At 39.2% G+C, this 24594-nt stretch overlaps 1 protein-coding gene across 2 annotated transcripts in view; it reads right to left on the minus strand.

The window, feature by feature from the left end:
• Positions 1 to 11340, minus strand: part of LOC128861494 (general transcriptional corepressor trfA-like) — a 66862-nt gene extending 55522 nt beyond the window's left edge. The window contains exons 1-2 of one of the 2 annotated variants that reach the window (XM_054099665.1): positions 10544 to 11340; positions 10123 to 10189 (exon numbers count right to left, since the gene is read on the minus strand). In XM_054099665.1, coding sequence (XP_053955640.1) covers positions 10123 to 10179 — 57 coding nt within the window. In that variant the 5' untranslated portion in view covers positions 10180 to 10189; positions 10544 to 11340. Of the gene's footprint in view, positions 1 to 10122 lie in introns of both variants that reach the window. The other variant, XM_054099663.1, reaches the window with a different exon arrangement.
• Positions 11341 to 24594: the final 13254 nt, after the last annotated feature.

Consider the following 24594-nt stretch of genomic DNA (forward strand, 5'->3'; position numbering starts at 1 on the left):
GTTGGATACTGCCATTAAAAGCACTTGAAAGGCGGAATATTATACCGACAGTGAAATTTCACTAACTTTCTGTTATAGTGTGAGGATGTATCCAGCAAGGGAATGAGTGAATTGGTGTTTATAGAAGATAGGATAGATACACGACTTGTGTCTGCCGCAGCTATGAGCTGCATGATCCATTCGATTAATCCAATATTTATCCACGTTTTCCTATAAATCTGGCCGTATGGCATCAATGGTGGCTTGAATATTGCAATCAGTCGACTGTTAAGCGCGCTGTGTGGCAAGTTACGTCACCTTGTTGGAACTGAATATCGCCGATGTTTAGTTGATGAGTTTTTGGAAGTAAAAATTCAGCTGGCATTAGCCAGCGACAGCTTCTTCCTCATTTCCAAAGATGTGAGGACCGATAATGGTGCCGCCAAGGCTCTATGAATCTCACAAACAGATCTATTTTCTTTTCTAAGTAAATTTCCAGAATTTTGTAGCACTTTTCAACCGTTAAATGATGACTTGCCAAACTTTACTGAGCATAAATATCAAAACAGTTTGCCATTTTCAGCTGACAACCATAGTTATCGATGTCGATAGTTCTTTGAAGCTAAAAAAACACACACGATATACATATGTCGTGAAGTCCAAAATAAACAAGACTGTGGTAAAATAGAAACGAAAGGAGCTTCGTTCTGATAACTTTAAATTTATTTCTCAAAGTAGTCCCCTCTGGCTTCGATACACTGTTTTGCGCGATATAAAAGCTTTTCGAAAGAATGTTTTAGGACATTGACCGAAATGTTCTTCAGGATTTCGGTACAAGCCTTTTGGATGACCTCGATGGACGTAAAAGGTTTTCCTTTCATGGACAAATGCAATTTTCCGAATAGGTATATGTCACAGATAGCCATATCAGGCGAATACGGTGAGTGATTGATGGTTAAAATGAGATTTCTAGTCAGTCATAAGAGTGGATCGGTGAGATGGTGCATTATCATGTAATAAGCGCCAGCTTCCTCCTTCGCGGTATTCAGGGCGAAATCGACGATTGCGATACAACAAACGCTTCAAGGCGCCAAGATAGGAAAATGCATTGACGGTTTGGCCCATTGGCACGAACTCTTTGTAGACAATTCCTTTGCAATTGTGAAAACAAATGAGCATCGACTTGATTTTTGATTTCTCTAAACGCGATTTTTTGGGTAGTGGCTCGTCTGGGGCCTTTTATGCGGCACTTTGACACTTAGTTTCAAGTTCATGTTGGAAATACCACGTTTCATCACCAGCTACAATGTTTCAAAGGAAGTATTTTCTCGCCTCTTTAATGAGATCTTTCGAATGGTGAATTCTGAGCAATTTTTGCTCCTCAGTTAACTTGTGCGGAATGAAATGTGCACATACCTTTTGAAAGCCCAAATGATCAGTTGAAATGCGACAAATCGATGTTTTGGAGCTATTCAACTCCGATTCCATGAATTTGAAAGATGGTTTAGGTTAATTTTTGATAAATTTACGAAGAATTTCGATTGAAATTTCGGTGATTGCTGGCTTGGGCGACTCGTATGTTTATTATGAGTTATGTTTTCACAACCATCTCACGTGTAAGCCACTCATGAACTCTAGCATGAGAGAGAGAACCATCGCCATATACTTTTTTCATCAATTCAAATGTTTTGGTAAACGTTTCACCGATTTTAAAACAAAATTTGATATTAGCTCTTTGTTCGAAACTCATTTTTGTACCGATGACACAAACATACTGAGACTTTAGACACAATAACTTCGCTTCTACTGAATCGAATGTCACCAAGCTTTCACTGGGAGTCAGCTAGGGATATAACTTCCAACGCACTAACTCATTAAAAAGATGGCGCCATCAAAAACAAACATTTTTGTGACGGCAGTCTCGTTTATTTTGGACTTCACCTTGTATTAACGTGTTTAAAATCACCAGGGCCGGATGGAATATTCCCAGCACTTCTATCCAAAGGCACTGTGGAACTGATCTGAGTCATGGTGAAAATCTTCAGAGCTAGCCTAATATTGGAATACATTCCAAAGATATGGAGGAAAGTGAAGGTAATATTTATCCCTAAGGGAGGTAACAAACCCCCTGACTCTCCAAAATCTTACAGACCAATCAGTCTATCATCGTTCATGCTAAAGACAATGGAAAAACTACTCGAATACCATCTAAGAGAAGAAGTAATTTTCAAAAAACCCCTTCATAAGCTGCAATTTGCTTATCAAAAAGGGAAATCCACAGTCACAGCACTGCACACACTCGTTGTCAATATAGAAAAGGCCCTAAAGCAAAAAGAAATAGCCCTATGTTCCTTTATGGACATAGAGGGAGCCTTCGACAACGCAAATTACAAATCCATGGAAACAGCACTCGAAAAAAGAGGTGCAAACCCAATATTAACTCACTGGATAAGCCAAATGCTTAATCAGAGGATTATTAAAGCCTCGTTAGGCCAAGCTGAACTTAATGTCACAACAGTAAAGGGATGTCCGCAAGGAGGAGTTCTTTCTCCACTGCTATGGTCCCTTCTAGTTGATGACTTGGTGCAGCACCTAAACAATAAGGGATTTATAACCATTGGTTATGCAGATGACATATCTGTTATAATAAAAGGCAACCATGAAAGGACACTAACAGACTTAATGCAAAATGCCTTGAACGCAACATGGGAATGGTGTAAAAAGGAGGGGCTATCGATCAACCCTAACAAAACCACAATAATCCCCTTCACAAGAAAAAGAAAGTTAGAGTTTCCTGCATTGAAACTAAATGAAACAGTGATAGAACTAAAGGAAGAGGTCAAATATCTAGGTTTAACCTTAGATAAAAAGCTCACTTGGGAATCACACATAAATAATATAACAAAAAAGCCACGAAATCCTCGTGGACAACCAAACAACTACTAGGGAGATCCTGGGGCCTCAGCCCTAGTATGGCCCTCTGGATATACACCCAAATGGTTAGACCAATCATACTGTATGGGGCACTAGTATGGTGGAGCAAATCTATCCAACAAACAGCGATAACCAAACTGGGAAAAGTACAAAGGCTTGCTTGTCTATGCATCACAGGGGCTATGAGAACTACCCCAACAGCTGGCATGGAAGCACTCCTTAATCTCCCACCACTTCAAATAGCAATCCAAGAGGAAGCAGCTACGCAAGCACTCATGCTACACATGAAAGTAAATTTCAAATTCGGCAACCTCACCGGTCACCTAAATATCCTAAATAAAATCAAAAATACCATAAGCATGGCTCAAGTTTCAGACCACATCGACCCAATCCTCTGTTTCACAAAGGGATACACAGTTACCTTTCCTGAGAGGATCGAGTGGAAAACAAACCCGAAATGGATGAATGATGATTCACAAAAATGGTACACTGATGGATCAAAAACACCTTACGGTGTAGGAGCAGGTGTAGTGGGGCCCAGAATCCACAAATCATACACTCTCACCAGGGACACGACTATCTTCCAAGCGGAACTATACGCAATAATGGAAGCAGTAAACATCATGCAACGCAGAAACCACAAGAGAGTAAGGATTAAAATACTCTCGGACAGCCAATCAGTCCTAAAAGCTTTAGATAGCTATACATACAACTCAAAAACCCTCTTAGAATGCCACAAGGCACTCAATAATCTGGCATCCAAAAACAATGTATCATTAATTAGGGTACCGGGACATGAGGGATATGACGGCAACGAAAAGGCAGACTTTCAAGCCAAAAAAGGGGCAGAATAAAACTTCATCGGACCTAGTCCTATGTTCGGATTCAACAAAAACAACCTAAAACAAAAAATAAAATACTGGGCCAAACCTCTATTAAATCAGCATTGGAACAATGTAGAGGGTCTTAGACACTCCAAAAAGTTCTTAAGTTTCAACGCTAAAAGAGCCAAGATGGCCCTCACGTTAAACAAAAAGAGCATTCGCACTCTCACAGGCGCCCTCACGGGTCACTTCACCTGCAACAAACACTTACATAAATTAGGCATATCTAACACCAGCACCTGCAGATTCTGCTGCGAAGATGAGGAGTCTATGGAGCATCTCATTATCGAATGTCCGGGGTTGACGTACAGAAGGAAAAGGTTTTTAAACAAGTTCATGCTTACAGATGAAGACCTTCAATCACTCCCTCAGAAGGAGCTGGTACAATTCATAAGCATACTTAACAGTCAATAGACAGCATAGGGTGCACAATAGATCAATATGGTCGCAGTGCTAAAGGGCTACTCCTTAACCCTTTACAACCATTAACCATTAACCAACGTGTTTATATATATTAAGTAATGCATACCCTTATATTTTATACCTACCAACGCTCCAGTTTATAAAAACAGTGTCTAAGTTGGATTATACAAAAACCTAACATTGCAGTTACACCATTTACATTTGCGTTGTTATTGACGTGTGGAGAAATGTGATTAAAATCACAAGCCAACTAACAGCAAGCACAAAATGAACATGAAAAAACAAAAATAGGTACTCCACGCGAATAAAATTAATGACCTCAAAACATATATATTCTGTAGTAGTCGAGCTTTGATTTTTCCGATCGATATATTTTAACCCATTCAGGAGTACGTAGGGTATGCCTGCCCAGTTACTCTGATGACGGAAGCAAAGTGCATCAAAAAATAATTCTTAAATAAACGTTACTTGCATTTCGCGATAATTGTTTCTTTCCACGCCACATAAGGTCATACTTTTTGGGGCATTGAGAGTTCCAGAGCTTCATACAAATGTATTAAAAGACTTCTTTTATTTACATATAAAAACGGCGATACTGAAAATGTGTTTGCGAAGTCATAAGAAATTGTAAGTAATTTCCTGATTTTTGCCTAACTAAAAGTTATATTAACTTTCAAGCTCCGGAGGGCTGGTTTCAATGCAATTTTAACATTATTTAAGAAAGCATTCAATTTGCGAAATGTCAGGTTTCAAGTAAAACAGCGACAACCAAAACATAACCCAAGTAGAAAAATTTAATAAGCTTTCACATAGATTATGGAAAACGCCTTTTGAGTCCTCAATTTTCAATTTTATAGGAGTACCGGTCGATTTCTTAACTGCTTGAGATTTATCGATATCAATAACTCCATTTTGGCAGCTCAGATTGCGAACTGTGTCTGTTCAGTGAGGTTTGGCAAGTCATCATGAATCGTCTAACGCCAGACCAACGCTTCCAAATTGTAAAAATTTACTTGGAGAAAAAAAAAACTAAATTTGTTCGCGCAGTACATAGAGCATTAGCGGCATCATCGATCCTGGCTGTTTTTTAAATGAGGAAGGAGCCGCCGTTACGGTGAATGGCGAGCGCTATAGAGCCATGCTGACTGAATTAGTGTTTTCATTTCAGGTAGCTAGACCTGTGAGAATTCTCTAGATTCATTGGTAAATCTGAAAATATCCTCCAGTTTGAGAGAACGAATTTTACTCGATCTCATCACATCGGAACCCAAAATTCGACACCTTGCTCTAGCAAATGCAGGAAACTCACTGAGAAAATGGTAATTTGGGTCCTAAATGATTCCAAGGCTGGTCATTTGTTGACCCCATACATTTTGTCCCATCAACTGAACGTCTTTTCTTTCAAGTTTTATAAGAAAGTTCGACAGTTTTCTTTTCGGGCTTGTCACAAAATATTTTGCAGTTCTGCAGCGTTCCAGACCGAATCATCGCTCTTTGCATACATAATCGCTGATCCAATTCATGTTCCTGCAGAACTGACTCCGATTATTGGCTCTGGTCTCTGCATTAAAATCGCAGTTGTCCATTTCATTGGCAATTTAATTCCCTTGAATCCCGCAGCGTCCTTGAACCCATATAAATATGAGCTTATTCTGTTTTGCAACAGAATTTAGCTCCTTCTTACATTCTTGAGCAATCTTTGAGGCTGGGTATGCGTTCTCGAGCCTTTAGTGGAACGAGACTGTCACTACATACTTCAGTCTGTTTCCCGCTCCATCCCCTCTCAATTATCCATTCTGCTACTTTCAGAATGGCAAAAATTTCCGTTTGGAAAGCAGTTGTTATTCCTCTCATAGCGTAATGATACTTACTACTCTCCTTTAAATACCATCCTTCTCCAGAAGCTATTTCATTCTTGGACCCATCGGTAAAGAAAACCTCTTTGAATGCACTCTGAATTACTCCTTTGCTTGACCTTAAATTTCCTTCCAAATGAAATTATGGGCAGTAGAGAGTCCTTAGGTACCAAAAACAGTGATACCGCTCAAATAGCATCTTAAAGATTTTTCTGTGTCCCGAAGTTCCGTCTTCGTACCAGAAAACATATTTATGGAGCCTACACACTTTTAATGCTTCCTCTTATATCTTAAGATCCAAGCACATCAATCAGGGCATTTAGGGCATCGCCGGTAATTGTACTGATATGTACTGTATATGTGAAAGTCGAAGTGTGTACTTAACCATAGTCGGTCGCACGGCGGCATAAGTGATGTGTATATTCATTGGACCACAGGATATTTCAGACCCCTGGTTTTACCAATGGCTCTACGGCATTGTTGAAAGATCCCGAATGCGGGATCCACTTTCAGCAAAACATCTGTTTCCCAAGTCAGTTCTTTATCCAAGATTTCTCCCTGATGTTTAACTTTCTCAGAGAGACTGAGTGTCACAGTGCTGTTTTCAGTGCTGGAAGACTAAGTCTATCCAAATTCCGTTTTCTCTTGAGCAATACTAAGATAGTTTTTGTACGGATTGGCGGAAAGACCTCTCGTGCACCAGTCGTCGATTTGTATCCAGAATTCTCTGCATTTCCATACATAGTCTTCTTACGGATTTATCCGATGTTAGCGCACAGGCATCGCCCGCATATGCTTGGCCATGAAACCTTAGCTCCTACATCTCCATTAGCAGAGAGTATACGACGAATCATCACAACAACGGGGAAAGAACACCATTCTTGCTAGGCCCTGACGGCAATTAATTCATCGCTGTTCTCACCAGCGTTTAGCTGCCTCTTAGAGAGCAATGAATGTATCCACTCTGGAATGATTTGATTAATTTCGTGTCGTTCGGCATATATTGAGTCAAAAGTGGCATTTTCAAAAGCCGTCTCAATGTGCACGAACATGCACTTTGTGTATTCGTCAGCTTCCAGCTCAGCTTCAGTCTTGCTGATAAGATCATGTAAAACTGGTTCACATGATTTTTTACTCTGGAAGGCAGGTTGATTTCTAAGGAGTGGACTTCTCGGCAATACTCTCAATCGAATATGTTCCTCTACCCTTCGTTCTAGACGTTTCAACAAGAACGATGTCAAACTGATTAGTCTAAAACGTTTAGCTAGAGAATAGTCATCTGTTCCTGGTTTCAGAATAAATACTACCCTCACACGCCGCCGTTGAGATGGTATGTGACCAATTGCAAGACAGGCTGTGAAGATCTTTTTCAGGGCCACAATCGGCCTGTTTCCTTCCTTCTTTAGCATTGCTGGATATATTCCATCAGGACCAGGGGACTTAAAGTTTTCAAGGAAAAATATAGAAAAGCTAACGCTCTCTCTGCAACTGTCTGACTAGCAAGATACGAGCTCTCAAGCTCTTCAAAAAAACGCATGAGAATCCAATTTCCAGATTGTACTCATATATATTAAAGAACTTTCACTAACTTGTCATCCTTTCACTCACAATATAAGAACAACGTGTATTTTCCATAGCGTCAGGGAAAACGATTGTACAAATATCAGCGGGATTCTTCAATAACTTGAAACCTACACCTCCTTATATTATCTAAAATTTAGTAAGTATACAACTGTAAACAGCAAATTGTTTTACAATTTCTAAATTAAAATTGTATTTGTATGAAAATTTTCTGGAATTTTTAAGTTTTGAATAAATTTGAAACTTGGATTGCTCTTGAGGAATGAGCTAAAAAAAGAAAGCAAACAGTGGAAACAGGTCAAAATGTTGATTTGTTATCGTTTGTCGCGGGCGATATCTTAAATTTTTCATTAAATTACTTTCCTAGAAGGTTGACAGTCTAAGCTACTGGTGCCATTTGTGATGTAATGTAATTATTCCTAATTATACAGTAATCCCCCTATAGCGCCGTACTTTTAAAACGCGATTTTAGGTCCCCTATTCCCCCACTGTGAATTATTTGTAGGGTTCACAATTAAATTTACTTGTGCTCATGGTTTTTGAAGTGTAAGGGTATTGATTATAAAAGGTTATAAATTTAGAGGTACCGGTCGGTCGGTATCTCATGAATAACTTTAGTAATATCGACTTACAATACCTCAATCGAAGCTGGTTTATCCGATGACTCCTCGAGCCCATAGGCCACACAAAACGGTTGTTTGGTATTCTTGAATAGCTTCGGTTTGCTATTCAGCCGAAAGATGGCAACTCTGCTTATTCATAGTGTCGATCTTCGGCGAGTTTTTCAAGAGCTCAACGACGGAAATTATGACGCTTTGGAAGATTGACAGGCTTTAAGTCTTGGAATAGCTGTACTTTATTCACTTTCAAGCCAAGATCATTGTGTAAAATCACCCAGGTAGTTCCAAAAGTTCGGTAAAGTTATTGAGATCGGCACCAAATCGACTCTTCCGGGTCTTCGACAAAACACTTATCTACAGCCGCTATACTATATTCTCTGCACTTCGGACTGTATTATCCAATAATATTAATCTGTTTTTAATTTTGCCCATTGGCCCATCAAATGGCGAAATAACTGAAATTATCTGACCGTAGCATCCGCCGCATACTGAAAAATGATCTCAAAGTCAAGCCTTACAAGATCCAAAAGGTGCATGATCTCACACCAAAACAGTAAAAAGTTGGATTTGAGAGAGCGATGGAGTTGCTTTGCTTGGCCGGAAGCGGTCAATTTCCGAACATTGTGTTTTCTGACGAGACAATTTTTCAAATTGAGCAATTCGTAAATTCCCAAAACTATAGGGCTTATTTGACCGACTGTTCATACGAGAATTTGAGTCACCAGTTGGCCACCAGGAGGCAGCAACCACCACAAGTAACGGTATGGGCCGCTGTAACCGCAGATGAGCGCTCTGCAATCGTTTTCATCGAGCCTGGCGTCAAGGTAAATGCGAAGTATTATCGGGAAAGTATTCTGAAGGTTGCTGTGAAACCGTGGGCAGACAAACATTTAGGTGGTAGACCATGGACGTTTCAACAGGACTCGGCAACGTCTTAAAAAGCTCAAGTGAACCAAGAATGGCTAAAAAACAACGTTCTAAACTTCATAGCATCCACACAATGGCTCTTAATTCTCCAGAAGGGAATCCGATGGATTATTCTATTTGGACCATTTTGGAGTGCAAGGTCCAAACTAAAAGATTCGTCAATCTCGAGGCGCTGAAAAAATTCATTGTCCGCGAGTGTGCTAAAATACCTGCAATGCACATTTGGGCAGTTTCCGATTCGTTTCTGGACCGTCTCAAGGCCATAGTCAAGACAAAAGGTGGTCATATCGAGCAAAGGTAAATTGAGTTGTAATTTTTTATTATTTTCACACATTTTTTAATTTGAATTGAATAAAAGTAATTTTCCAAACTAAATGTATGACCATTTTAATTGACACACTTCGAGTGCCGGACCCTGTATTTAGTTTGACCGTAGTCACGCGCGCTCTGTCCAAAAATCTCTATTGGAAAAAGTACCTCCACTCTGATCACCCTTTACGTACATATACGCACGAGTATACTATATATTGAAAGGTAGAGAAGTCTTACATATAAGTATTTATTTTAAATAAAATAATTATTTCTCAGCCATGACAGCTAATAAGTAAATCAATAAATAGAATTAGTTCTTAGAAAGTCCTAGGCAATACTCTGAAATTCATTGAACGTGTAGGATGAATTATTGATCCATATTACAAAATATCTACCTGTAAGTATACTTAAATCCACCAAACGATCTCAATAAATATTGAAGGTGTAGCAGACACCTTACTGAGCACTTAATAATGCCTATAAATTGAATTAAATTTCTACATTTACAAGTTTCTAATATTTTGTTTACATTATAGAGGCTAATATGTACATACACACATACACATGCACAGGTATATGTATGTGTGTAAGCTCTCTTCTACTTACCCAATTTTGCATACGATCTATAAACCGTTTAAGTGAATCAATACGCCGGAGAGCCATGATGATGCGACTGCAAAATGTTGAAATCAGCACAAAAAGTCGATGCAAAATTATGCCGCTATTAAAGCGGTCTTGATGGCAGGTAAACATTGAAACGAGCACAAGACCCACACACGATAAACAAATGGACGGGAGAGATAATGGATTGGATGTGGAATGGACACGAAAGTCCCATTACATGCGAAAATGGGACGAGTTCAGTAGACGCACGTTGAGGAAGGACACAAGAAGGCACGCAAGTACACACGAAAAGGCGCGAACGACACGCTTACGAGGACAACACTGGCGCGCAGCCTTCTTCCACTTTGCACAGGTCGTTCGACACTGATTTGCAATAAACAAATTGAATTTCTGATGCACTTACTTCCTATCAAACTCGTTTAGGGGGACGTTGCGCTAAATTTCAAATTTGCGTTTATAAATTAATATTAAACGGTTGAACTAATTTCTTCCACCTGATTAATTTTACACGGCACACCGCAAACTTTCACTTATCTACACGCGTATGTTTGTAGAACTCTTAGAACGCCCTCACTCGCACTTATTTAATTCCTTTCTTTTCTACTGCAGAATTCTCCGCTTTGTAATAACTTGACTCGATTACTTCGATTGCGTTTCACGATTGCGGCTGGTCCCTCTAACTTAACTGAAGTTACTGAGTGACTGTGGGGCCAACTGGCCGCGCTACTTTGTAGCTGGTTGGTTGATTTACTGGCGTCGTCTTGCTGTCTGTCTGACTGGCTAGCTGCGTGCCCACCTCGTTGGGTGGCTCACTGACATACTCGCTGCATACCGACGATATGACTGACTCGACTCGCTGATGAAATGACGAAATTACAGACTGCCAGCCTATTTGACAATGCAAAACAAAGCACTTGCAGTACTCTCACTAATTTTGCCACCAACAACGGCCGCTACACCTTCTTCTCCTACTCCCCCTCCCACGCACTCTTTCTGTGCTCGTTTTTGGTTTGGTGCCGATTGTCAACCTTAACGAAGTAAGCTGATAGCGGATTTATTGCAATCACTCGCTTTTGTTGTTATTGTTGCTTTAGTTGATGATACTACTTTTATTGCTGTTGTTATTATTATTGTAAGGAATTTGTTAGCATACAAAATAAATAATCGAAACAAAAAGGAGAACTCTCACACCAACAACAATATTAAAAAAGCCATAATAATAATAATAAACAGCAAATAATTCGGTTCGCGCGTGCGCATGCAGCAACAAAGCATGCGAGACGCGGACAAAGTGAAATGGAACTTGACTATTATTTTTATGCTAAAGTACAGTGGAGCAAATTATTAAAAGTGTTTTATAATAGAAAAATACATTTTGTTTGAAAGTTTTGAAATGAGATATAAGGCCTCTTCGATTCGCCAAGTATTAGCCACTAGCGAATAGATGAAGGAAGTGATATTAATAAACAGATGTTGCTAGCGCAGGAAAGGAGCTGCCAAATTTACTTTTGTTTGAAAGCTCTTAATGAGTATTAGTAAGGCCACGTTCACACAGGGAAACATTTATTGCTTCAATTCGTTACTTGTGCTGCTCGTGCGCTCGTATTCTCTTTCTTCTCAATGTTGTTATCGACTGTAGAAAAAAAACTAACAATTGTAAAGTGCGTTCACACGGCGGAAACATCAAAAGAGCATTCATAAAGCTGGAGCAACTCAAGTCTCCTTGTAAATGAAAATCTCTTCACCAAGAGTTGGCAGGCTTGAAAATAATTAGTTATACCAGTTTCACGAGGTCTAGCCATACTCGCTAGCGAGGCCTAACCATACTCGATAACTTTGTTGTTGCTTTCAAACGCAAATTTTTCTTCAAGTGAGCTGAACCCATATATGTACCTATAACGAGCAAAGAAGTGGAGAATAGAAGGCGTGCCTATAATCGCCATGGTAATTTATGTATTACTTCCTGGGATTCGCATATATAGGGTGGCTTTTAAGCTGCATGAGAACTATCGACATCGATAACTATCGTTTGTCAGCTGAGAACTTCCAACTGTGTGGACATTTCTGTTCTTACTGATTGGCAAGTCGTCATGAATTATTGAATGCTAGAAAAACCCTTCCAAATTGTGGAAACTTTCTTTGAAAATCTGTTCGCGAAGTTCATAGAGCGAAGTTTTGAAGAAGACGTCGAAATGTCGATTTACCGTCATTCTACAGTAAGTGTCGGGCAATGGTTATATCGATCAAATGCAAACGACCACCAACAAAAAAACAAAATTCTCAAAAGTCAACGCGAATTTTAAGCCACTTCAAATTTACACTGCATACTCGATAATTTTTCTGATTCTGAGTGAAAAGTGTGAAATTTTTAAGAAATTTTATTGAATTTTTTTGCTGAAATTTTGAAACTTGGAACATAGAACCTTGTAACGTTTTTGTAGAAAAGTGAACTATATTAACCGAAAAAAATTATTAAAATAAAATAAGCAACAATTTTTAGAATTTAAAATTTGTCTCTATGCGGTTTATTGGTTGGTTGGAGCAGGTATATAGTCTCATAGACTTAAATTTGATAAATCTGTGTATTCCTAATACTAGCAGTGTCTACCAGGCTGAATTCGACTACAAAAACCTCTCAACTGGTAGAACAAAGCAGAAATAAGAAACCATAAGGTTACCTTAATCTGGTTCCCGGGGCATCGCAAAATTGAAGGAAACGAAAAAGTGGGCGAACTGGCAAGAGGAGGGAGGATCTGCCATGAGTAACATTCATGCTGAATCGGTATTCACACCACTGGGTGCAATCAAGAATGCAATCTACTCAAGGCAGTGATAACTGGCTTTTGGTCCATAGGAGAGCAGGCAGCCAAAATGGGCACCCCTTACAATATATTTTATTATGCCATAGTTGTAATCAACCGAAGAAAAAGGAAACTATCTTCCCTACCTCTTTTAATTTCCTGCCCTATGGAAAGCGAGGATGTTAACTCTTGGCAAACTGCTTTTCGAAAATCTCGATGAGCTGGCCGGCATAGACGTAAGCAACCTTATGAGGTTTCTCAAACCGCTCAGCACTTGACTAGTCGTCAAGAAATAATCGTATAATTTGTTGGTAGCGAGGGTGTCACAACAAAATGGGGTGGAACCGATAATTGTGTTACTTGTTGTTTTTTTTTTTTTTTTGTTTTGGCGGGGCAGACTAGCAAGTGCAGCACTCACACACAATTAAATCCATTGTACTGCACTCAGGTTCTCTTTTTAATTTTCTTTAAATCTACTCGCCCTCCCTCTGAGTAGATCTTGGGCTGTCAAGGAGCCAAGGTGGTCGCTTCTTAACACATTAACGCCAAAGACCTCAAGCCTGATTCGAGCGAAGGCGGGGCTGACGCACAGAAAGGGCAGAAAGAGGTCCACCATATCATGCTCCTCTCCGAATGCTGGGCAAAGTGCCCACCTTTTCCATGTGCTTTGCCCATAGAAAGTGGTCCATCTTCAGTCCAACCAGCCTTCTACAGTCCCCTATGCTTAGTGACAAGAGGAACTGCGACAGTCGATCGGACATGACAGGTAACATCAGTTCTGTCCATCTGCAGCCTCTCTTAGCCTGCCAAGCTCGCTTGTGGGTTATAGTAACCCGTTTGCTAACAGTGGCTTTGATGACTGCAGAAGGGAGTGGCATAACGTCCCAGAGTCCAGTCTGGCTACAGAGTCAGAGATCTCGTTTTCCGCGATACCCACGTGTCTCGGGACCCATGTTAGCATCAGGTTATTATGTCTACCAACATAGTTCAGCCTGGATTTACAGGACTCGACTATCTTTGAAGTGGTTGGGGGGCTGTCTAAGGCCATGAGCGCAGCTTGGCTATTGCTGCAGGCACATATAGATCTGCCTCTTTATCTGTTTTCCACAACAAAGTTCATTGTTTCTTCAACAGCATACACCTCCACTTCAAGCACAGATGCATGCATTCCAAGAGCGAAGTGTAGTTTTGTCCCGCTGGATTCCACGTAGACCCCAGAGCCGGTCTTTACTTGATAATATTTTAGCGTACCAAGAACGGACCGAGATCGGCAATATGGAGTGGAACGGCTCTAAATTATTTCCATTTAACACTCCGTTGGGCACCCAGGTTTGACTAGACTGGCTTTTCGACATTGGACGTGAATTTAACAAATTTTTATTATAGCTAACGACTTGAGCTTCCTAAAATTCAATTTTCTATCGAATTATGGATACAACCTTTCAAAAAAGATCCTCGAATAGGGCAAGGAAAAGGCCAGACCTGGGTGACCAGCCGAAGGTTTTAAAGAGGTGGCCAACGGGGCGTTAATTCTCCAGTTATCGAGTTACAGTGCTTTGTTAATCAGCTGAGACGACGTTGTGCCCTTCGGGTATAAAAAGGCTTAACACTACTTAACTCTAATTTTAATTTTTTTCAGATTTAAGCTGACATCGGCTGGCCCAGGAGGTATGAGCCCGAGATATGCGAGTAAGTTAAGTAAAGCTAAAACTTCCAAATCGCAATTTTTTTCACCCACTGTGCTCCTATACACCTTTCCCTTGCTTAGCCGGTGTAGTAATGCTTCGTCTCGCGTCAAAGGCGTCTGCGCTACGAATGCTCTCATTTTCATAGCGTGAGTTACAAAGCGTGTAGAATAGAGCGTGGAAGGCAAAACTGCGCGCACAGAGAAATTGGTGCCGTGGCGCTGGCTTTGGCGGAGCTGGCGTTCAAATGTCTGATGAGATTACTACAAAGTAGGATTTACTATTAAAGATATGTACGAGTATACAAATAAGTAAATATGTGTGCATATTCCACTGCCTATATGAATGCATATGTATGTATGTAGAATATTTCAGTGTCCAATAGGCACAGTAATAATAACCATAATAAGTACCAACTACAACTGTACTACTCTTCGGGCATGTAAGAGACGTTGCAGCGCATGCAAAAGGAGACCGAAATTCGAGTAGATGGGTAGGAGTACGTAGCGCGCGGTTACTCAGATGAGGCCGAACAAAACGTGCGCCTGTGTGTATGAATTGGCGTGCAGCGCATGCAAAATGAGAACTGACGAGCTAAGGAATGCAAGACACCAGTGAGAGGAGTGTAGTGGTGTTGGTATGTGGGAGGGGGCCCAGTGCTAGTAAAGTACGTGAAGCCCTACATTTTGTTTATGCCTTTACTCATGGTTACTTCTTCCGAATCTTATTATTGTTACTGTTGCCATTGGTACGGCTATTATTATTGTTATTGTTATTGCAATTTTGATTGTTGCTGCCGTTACAATTGTTTATCATTATGTTGTGTACGAAAAACTGTTGTTGTTTCTTTTTAAGTGGTGGTTGTCACTCACTTGCATTGTTTAGAATGAAAATTTTGTGGTTGACACAGTAATAGTGATTTTCAGAGCTGTGGATAGTGCGCGCTTTGAGAATGACTAGTGCCGGTAGGTACACGTTGGAAAAAGTGGAATGTGTAAAAGTGAGTATGAATTTACACACGAACCTGTGCATGTGAATATATAACTAACATAGAGCATAGTTATGTGCCGTGTAATCAAATAATATTTGAAACAGAGAGGCGCAGTCGATTAACTTCAAGAATTATGGACGGATGTTTGCAGCAAGTTCGGTTCGGCGAGGCTCGATATTAATTGGCTACCAAAATTTTTGATTTCACCATCCATGCCAGACTTATGTGGATCTTTAAACACGGATCGTTATCTTTTATGAAAATAAAGACGCGCATTCTAATTTTCTCGCTATATCATGTTGAAGAAGGGCTAAGCAAGTCTATCTTTAAATTATTAAAGCAATGAAATGATGTATATTTATTTTAGTTTTGATTAAAAATTAACTAAATATTCAAATAAATCCATTGGATGTGAAATAGTACATCACTAAAACGACGACAGTTGCCATTAGTGTATAAAAAGTAAAGTAGTCCTTCCAGGGTTAGCGAATAAGGTGTATGTGGAATAGCCGAAGATCCTAGAAGATAAAAAAATTCACTTTGGAGCTGAAATGCCAGCGATATCGCGTGAACTCGCTTTTATTTTAGTAATAACGGTAGACGCTTAAAGGGATGTTCCAAATACAGTCTGTCTAATATTATATAAGTCTGACTGCCATAACTTAGCAACTATTTGACCAATTCGATTCTAACAAAATGCTTTATATACCTTCTACTCAAATATGAACGAGACGTTATCAATAAAACGGTCCGCGGATGACATATGGCAAATTTTTTGTTTTTTGGTAGGACTGTTATAAGCTTACATGGCGAGTTTCAGCGTGATATGTCATATATGTACTTTGTTTTCTGTGATACTGTAAACAAGTCAAGCTCGAGTGTGTTGTTCGAATTTAACGATGGAAATTCAAGTTGAATAAAGAATTTGTTTGAAATTTTGTTATTCCAACAAAATTTCGGCTTCAGACGCCTTAAAAATGTTGCAGACAACCTATGAGGACTCTGCTCTATCGCGTGCATGTGTTTTCCAGTGGTACAAATCGTTCAAAGAGGGCCGTACATCAACCCAAAAAACCACGCCAAAGTCGCTCGAAGGTGTGGTGCACTCGGAGTTCCTTCCGCAAGGCCGATCGGTTAGCGCTGAATATTATTTAGACGTTTTAAAGCGTTTGCGCGAGAACATTCGTCTTAAAAGGAAGGAATTGTGGGACAACAAGTCATGGTTCTTGCATCACGATAATGCACCAGCTCACACATCACGTCTTGTTCGCGATTATTTGAACAAAAATAATATTAATATCGTTCCGCAAGCACCGTATTCGCCTGATATGGCTCCATGTGACTTTTTCCTGTTTCCAAGCACAAGTTGCCGCTCCGTGGAAAACATTTTGAGACAATTGAAGTCATAAAAGAGAATTCGAAGAACACACTCGAGCTTGACTTGTTTACAGTAGCACAGAAAACAAACTATGTGACATATCACGCTGAAATTTGCCATGTAAGCTTATAACAGTCCTACCAAAAAACAAAAAATTTATTTTTGCCATATGTCATCCGCGGACCGTTTTATTGATAACGTCTCGTTCATATTTGAGCAGAAGGTATAAAGGGGTTTTCCAATAACTGATGTTTTTGGTGAATGAATTGGACTATTGAGAGATGATTAGCGATTGTTTATGGATGGTATTGTTATGGACGAAGTTTATTTACAACAAAACGGTGCTACGTGCCACACAAGCAACGAAACCATTAATCTTTAACGGGAAAAGTTTCCGGACCGTGTTATCTCTCGAAGAGGTGATCACAACTGGCCAACGAGATCTTGTGATTGAACACCTTGTGACTTTTTTCTTTGGGGCCACGTGAAAGAGAAGGTCTACGCCAACAGCTGAGGTTCGATTCAAGACCTCAGATTGAAGTCGTGAGGCTATCGAGGACATACGGCAGCCATTTTGCAATTCAGCTATGGAAAATTTCATGAAAAGGATATTGTCCTGTAAGCGTGTTCGTGGTGGTCTTTTCCCTGATGTTATTTTCCACTCTTAAAATTTCTTTTATTCTAAAAAAAAAAAATTTTTTTGGAGCTTCGGCGATGTGACAAATTATGAAATTTGTAATTTTCTACAATAGCCAAGAGATAACAAAATTATATTAATTTTTTTTTTAATATTTTATTTCAATTTTGAAATGGATCGGGTCAACCATTTGATACAAATTTTTCTCAAAGACTGATTTCAAGATTAAACAGAGGTCGAGCAATGAAAATATGCAAATGGTTAAAATAAGTAGTCAAATGTCAAAATGGTTAAAATAAGAAGTAAAATTGCAAGAGCATTACCAAGGCAATTAAATGATTATATCGTTCATTTATTTCAAAAGTGACATAATCCGAGAAACAATTATTTTTAGATAAGTGTGAAGAAATTACCATAAGATCTGCTTTAATGCGGAGATGTTGATATCTCATAATATGAAAATATGTGTTTTCCTTTATTAAGGGATTACCATGCTTCCCTTTGAAAAACGTGGAAAAAATTGGCAATTTCAAAGCCGCTTTTCTCAACATTTTGTTTCTTTAAACTCTGACATCCTACCCTATCCATCTTCGGAGCAAACTTAATATTTTTTAGTATACGCGTTATCATCATCTTCAAGTGGTGATTAAAGCTCAGGGTGAGCTTTAGCTTCGTCCACAATCCTCTTCCAATTTGCTCGGTTCATAGCGAAAGACGTCCATCTCGTAACTCGTAGCTTTGCATAAAGTGTGTCCTAACCGTCGGAGTCTTGGGGATTTAATGTGTTTAACAATACTTTCTTACCGGCATAAGTTCAGCTAGTCAACGTTATAGCGTAAGGTCAAATACTTTTCGGACCACTTTTTGCTTGAACACTCTAAAACTTTTTTTGTCCTTGCAACTCTTAAGTTTCTTCTAGCACTCGCAACCGTACGACAAAACCGGTAGTATTATGGACTGATAGAGGCAGATTTTACATTTATTAATATACTCGTACGTACGTTATTATACAATAGCCAACATTATTGTTTGCAATACATAAAATTTTCACTCTCAGGCACGTTTCTTGGGCCTTACCGAAAAGTGGCTGCATATATTATACATATATGCCAATAACTGTAGCATAGAACAGTGGTAGGATTTTCTGACCTACATAATTATTACTTTCGGAATTTTCCCATACTTAACGACAATTAAAAAAGGATCTTGAAATATTAAAGAAAAAGCATCGATTTTTTAATGGCAATCTTAAAAATATTGTCTTTTGTAGTGCGATTTGTAAACGGAAAGGGTCAGATGAGCTTTGATTTCACTGATTCTGGCTACATCGGTTAACAGACTGTCCAATAGGAGATATTCATCATCATCATCCCTACCTATGGGATCAGTCATCAAACTTTTTGTATAGATTGAACAAAGTCAGCACTAAAAATGGTGTCTAATACTTCTCCTAAAATATGAATCTCACTGAAACTGAGATGCTTTTCCCGGAAGTGTCTTTACTAGAACCAAGTTTTTGTTCATCAAGTATCACATATATAAAAATTTCCATCCATAATCTTACTCGCTACCTTTAATCTCAAAATAAGCGCTTAAAGTATGCCATTAAATTCTAAATATATCTTCAAGTCTGTAAAACCCTTACAGGGTCCGGCATTTGAAATATAACCAATTAAAAAGGCCATACATTTAGTTTGGAACATTACTTCTATTCAATTCGAAGTAAAAAATGTGCGGAAATAATATAAAATTAAGAATCAATTTACTTTCGATTTATATGACCACCTTTGCCTTGACTATGACAAACTGCCCGAACGTACCTTGCAGGTATTTTAACACACACTCGCGGGCAATGGCTTTTTTCAGCGCCTCGAGACTGGTGAGTCTCTTAGTTTCGACCTTGCGCTCCAAAATGGCCCAAAGAGAATAATTCATCGGATTCGCGTCTGGTGAATTTGAGAGTGATTGTGTAGTCGTTATGAAGTTCGGAACGTGGTTTTTTAGCCATTCTTGGTTCAATCGAGCTTTGTAAGACGGTGCCGAGTCCTGTTGAAACATCTATCAAAAATATTTGTCTGCCCACGGTTTTACAGTAACCTCCAGAATACTTTCCCGATATTTCGCATTAATCTTGACGCCAGACTCGATGAAAACGGTTGAAGAGCGACAATCTGCGGTTACAACTGCCAAAACCCCACAGGTGGACAGGTGTTGTCTTTTGGTGGCCAATCGATGACTCAAATTCCCGATGAATGGTCAAATCAAACCCTATCGTTTGGGAGTTTACAAATTGCTCAATTTGAAAAATTTTCTCACAATGTTCGGAGATTGACCGTTTTCAGCCTACCGAAGCAACTCCTTTCCTCTCTCAAGTCTGACTTCCTGCTGCTTTATTGTGAGATCATGCGCCTTTTGGATCTTGTAAGGCTTGACTTTGAGATCATTTTTCAGTATGCGGCGGATGCTACGGTCAAATATTTTCAGTTCTTTCGTCATTTGATTGGCACTTCATCGGGGACTTCGCTCAAGTCGCATCTTCACCTTTTGAACCATTTCACGTGACGTTGCAGTCTTTTGATGACGGTCCGCGATGCTACCAGTATCATTGTAACGAGTGATGGTGCGATAAACCAAAATTTTATTTTCTTTAAGAAGGTAAGCCAAATATAATGCAATCTCACTATTAAGTTTGACATCCCTTACTGGGTTTCTTTTTTCGCGTTTACTTTCGGCAAAATGCTTTCGTGCGCTTGTACATAATTCCCGGGACTGTACTTGAGGCAGCTCAATCAGCAGTGCGAGTGGTTTTAAGTTGGTTACACTTCGAGTGCCGGACCTTGTAAGTTTTGCTTTTAAATTTTTCTATACAAGTTTCATATACGCTTTAATAATTATGACACAGGGGCCTACTGACAATTTATCGGTTTCTACAAAATCATACAAATCCAAGTTTTAAACTCTGTGCAAATTAAAAAATCAAGAAAAAATTAAAAAAATGTCATCATAATTTTGAAAACAGTAATCGGAATCTTTAAAAAAATTTCAAGTATACAAGGTTGTATTCCATTGAACTGAAGGTTCGAATCTCTTGACATGAAAAACCAATACTAGAATCATTTTTTTTTTGATAGAGCTCGATCCTCAGCAAGCAAGAGCAATCCTCCGAAGTGGGTCCCTCCATATGTGAAAATACATCAAGAGGCACGCCACAAATTGAAGGAGGAGCCCGACCAAACATCTAACGAAGGGTGTAGGTACCAGATTTCCTTTTTAGCCTTAAATTTCTTCACTAACATTCAACTGTCATTTTAATTATTGAAGAAATTTTCTCAGTGTATCTCCACTTCAGTAAATGCTAAAACAATTGTGTTGGTATTTCATAATATTTATATACATTTCGCAATTCGCACTCGTTTTTGAGTATCCATTCAATGTGGCTGGTACTATGGAAATTTGACACTGCGTCTTTTTGTACTTTCAAGCGTCAAGCAAATTATTCTTGCTGTGCGCACAACTCAACAGTAAACAAATGAAAAGTGCTTTTAAACTGAGAAGTAAATATGCCACCAACGACAAATTTAGAGGTCTGGTGATTTTGACAATAAAACATTTGTTATATGTGACATAAGTAAGCGCAGATGCAAATTTGTTGTTGTTGTTAATTTGAGTGTCTCGCATACCAAATTAAGGTTTTTGCACTTTTGCAAATTTATGTACACCTGTGTTCACAATACTAGCAGCGCGACATATTGAAAAGTTTTGGCGATTTATTTAATGCTTTTTCCTTTTATTTTTATAACTTACAGTTTGCAATTTTGTGGAAATTTTCCAAAAATTCAACAATATTTCATAAAAACTTCACACTGTTTTATCAGATTTTTGAAAGGAAATTTGGAGTATTTTGCTTTATGGTCCATTTAATTTTAGTAAAATAAAATGCAAGTTTCAAGTGGCTCGAAATGGTGTAAATTATTTACATTGGCCGGCGGTTCTGTGCATTTCCTATTATCTAGAAATCAGATAAATGGGTGTCACATCAATTGAAGGAGAGGGATGTCGAGAGCCTTTTGGTGACGTGTGAGATGCTTCTTGAACGGCAGAAAAATGCGTTGAAAATGGATCTATTATGATAACCCGAAGCGTTGAGAATGTTGAAGCATGTTAGGTGAACCAAGCTCATCGACAGCGAAAAATATATTGATGCTTCAAAGGTTATGTTGTGCATCTGGTGGAATCAGAAGGGTGACATCTATTATGAGCTCCTTAAACCATTTGAAATCATCACTGGCGATCGTTACCGACTGGTACCGGTAGACATCACAAACATAGAAATATTTAAAGGGACTGAAGTGGGAAATCTTGCCCCACCCGCCGTATTCCCCAGACATTGCACCTTCGTATTATCATCTGTTCCGATCAATGTGCAATGGCATATACTTCACATAATAGCATGCATTATTTAATTGCTAAGGCACCTTTCTGGTCTAGAATTTTGAAAAATTTGATTTTTTTCATGTTATGATAGTTTATACGTATGTATTTCCATACCCAATAGGTAGGTGAGGTAGGTGAAATGGCAGTCTGGCACTCCTTAAGTAGCACTGAAGCGCCGTGATACCATTATGAGACCTCCAACAAGCAGATATCTACAGCCAGACAGATCTGATGATATAATGGAAAAGATTGATGGGATTTAGGTTGGAGCACTGGCGCAGGCTGTCGTAGAAAGGACCACCCAGTGACCTTAGTCGTCTAGCACCCAAACGCGGACATTTACAGAGAAAGTGCTCAACAGTCTCCTTCTCTGAAAGATCTGCAATGGGGGTTAAATGGTCAACCTAGCTTTTCCGCGTATGTGCCGATCGCCTAAAGACCAGTAAACACAGCTACGAGTTTGGAAATTGAATGGCGTGGAGTCCAAAGGACTGTATGAGTCCTTCGTATATTGTTCTGGGGCCAAAGGGTTTTCGAAATAGCACATGAAGAAATGGAGCTCCATCTTTTCTGTACTTTCCTGAGAAACAATTTGTGCAGTTCCCATTTAACAAATGCCGATGACCAGGTAGGAGGTCTCTGATGCCAATTCAGTCCCATTACTGGCAAGCTAATCAGCAATTTCATTTCCTTCTATAGTCTTACGTCCTGTAACCCAGATTAGAGAAATGTTACCTGCACGCCCAAGAGATTTGATCTCCTTCTTATAGGAGGTTCCCAGTTTGGTTCCGCATCATGATGTTAATATCAAAATGTTAATATCTTCCTCGCCCTCATGTTCCCTAAGCATTTTTCATGCCTGCAGGATCGCAAAGACTTTTGATTGAAAAACACCAGCTGTATTCGGCAGTTTAAAGGAGATATATAAATTGGCTGATTTAGAGAAAACCTCTGCTCCGACTCCCGATTCTATCTTGGAATCGTTCCATACCCAAGACATTGAAAAAAATTTCAGCATTCATTACATGCATAGCACCATCTACAAAAAATTATTAAAAATCAACGCGAATTTCGAGCAAATTAAAACTGGCACTTTATTAAACCAAAATTCACTGGATTATAAGGCTGCATACTCGAAATATTTCTAGTAATTCTGATTAATAAAATTAACTCTGATTTTGATAACTAATTTTTGAATTTTTTAATTTTTGTACCAAGTTTTGAAATTTCAATTATGTGAATTTGTTGTAGTATGAACCCTGCAGGTACGGTATTTGAGAATAATTTGAGAGTAAAATTATAAGGGGTTTATTTTAAACAAAATTAAATGCAAATTCAAGAAATTTTTACACAACATTAGTTTATTAAATATAAAATCATTCAATAAAATTTCCATTAGCTGCGATAACGGCCTCAATTCGGGTCCGGAAACAATTGTTTCGGGCATGCCTAAGAATATGTTAAATTCATATTGAACATAACGGTCATAATTTTAGTCTTCAGAGTGTCATAAAGATGCTTATTGTTTTCCCTCTCAACTGCATCCTATACATAGTAATCGAGGGAATAAAGGTTTAGGCAGTTAGATGGCCATAAGTTCAGGATTAAGTGGCCTTGAAAATTTACAACTATCCAATCTTGTGTCGCCATTGCTTTGTGTGAAGGACCAGAGTCTTGTTGAAGGATGTATGGGCTGTCACTGCGTATACTATCAATCCATTTCACTTCCCTCTCCCGAACCTCGATATATGCAGCTGAATTCAGTGCTCGCGTAAAGAAGCGTTACTCACGAAACTTCGTGCGCATAACAACCTGAACCTCTGTAGGATTGGAATATGGCCATCTGTCATTTCGGCGCTTGGTTTTTTGGTCTTGGGCAATTTTTTTTGCGGCAATAAAAAATCATAACATTTCAAGCGCTTCAGGGTGTCTAATTTTGTTTAGACTGCGCGTTGATCGGATAACTCGCTGTTCTTGTATTCTCTTCGATATAAATTGTCTTCTGCGCATAACGCACAATTTATACCGGGGATCTTCATGGACAACTCCATCGATAGGGCCAGACCCTCAGAGACACTAAGATTCTTCGCAAGGGCCCTCATTGATTTTGAACGGTACTCGCCAATGACCGCTTGCACTTGTTGAATAAATTTCTGCAGCTCAGACAGTGTCACAACATTTCTCGTTTTTTTTTGCGTTTCGCAACAGATTCTTCAGATTGCAGATGCAACAGAATCCCGAGAAGGCAAGTCTGGTGCTTCCAATTCATGAGAACTTTAAGAACCAATGACCAGGCGCACTTAAGAAAATTAGAAATCTCTAAATCGGGTGATTTGCATGTCTCTTCATTTCTTGAGTTAAGTTGTAGATGGAAAACTTATTCTTCTTCTTAATTGGCGCGATAACCACTTACGCGATTTTGGCCGAGCTCAACAAAGCGCGCCAGTCGTTGGACACACCAAGTGAAGCCAAGTCCTTCTTCACCTGATCTTTCCAACGCAGAGGAGGTCTTTCTCTTCTTCTGCTAC

This window comes from Anastrepha ludens, chromosome 4, assembly GCF_028408465.1.
Source record: "Anastrepha ludens isolate Willacy chromosome 4, idAnaLude1.1, whole genome shotgun sequence".
In the NCBI taxonomy this organism is placed as follows: domain Eukaryota; kingdom Metazoa; phylum Arthropoda; class Insecta; order Diptera; family Tephritidae; genus Anastrepha; species Anastrepha ludens.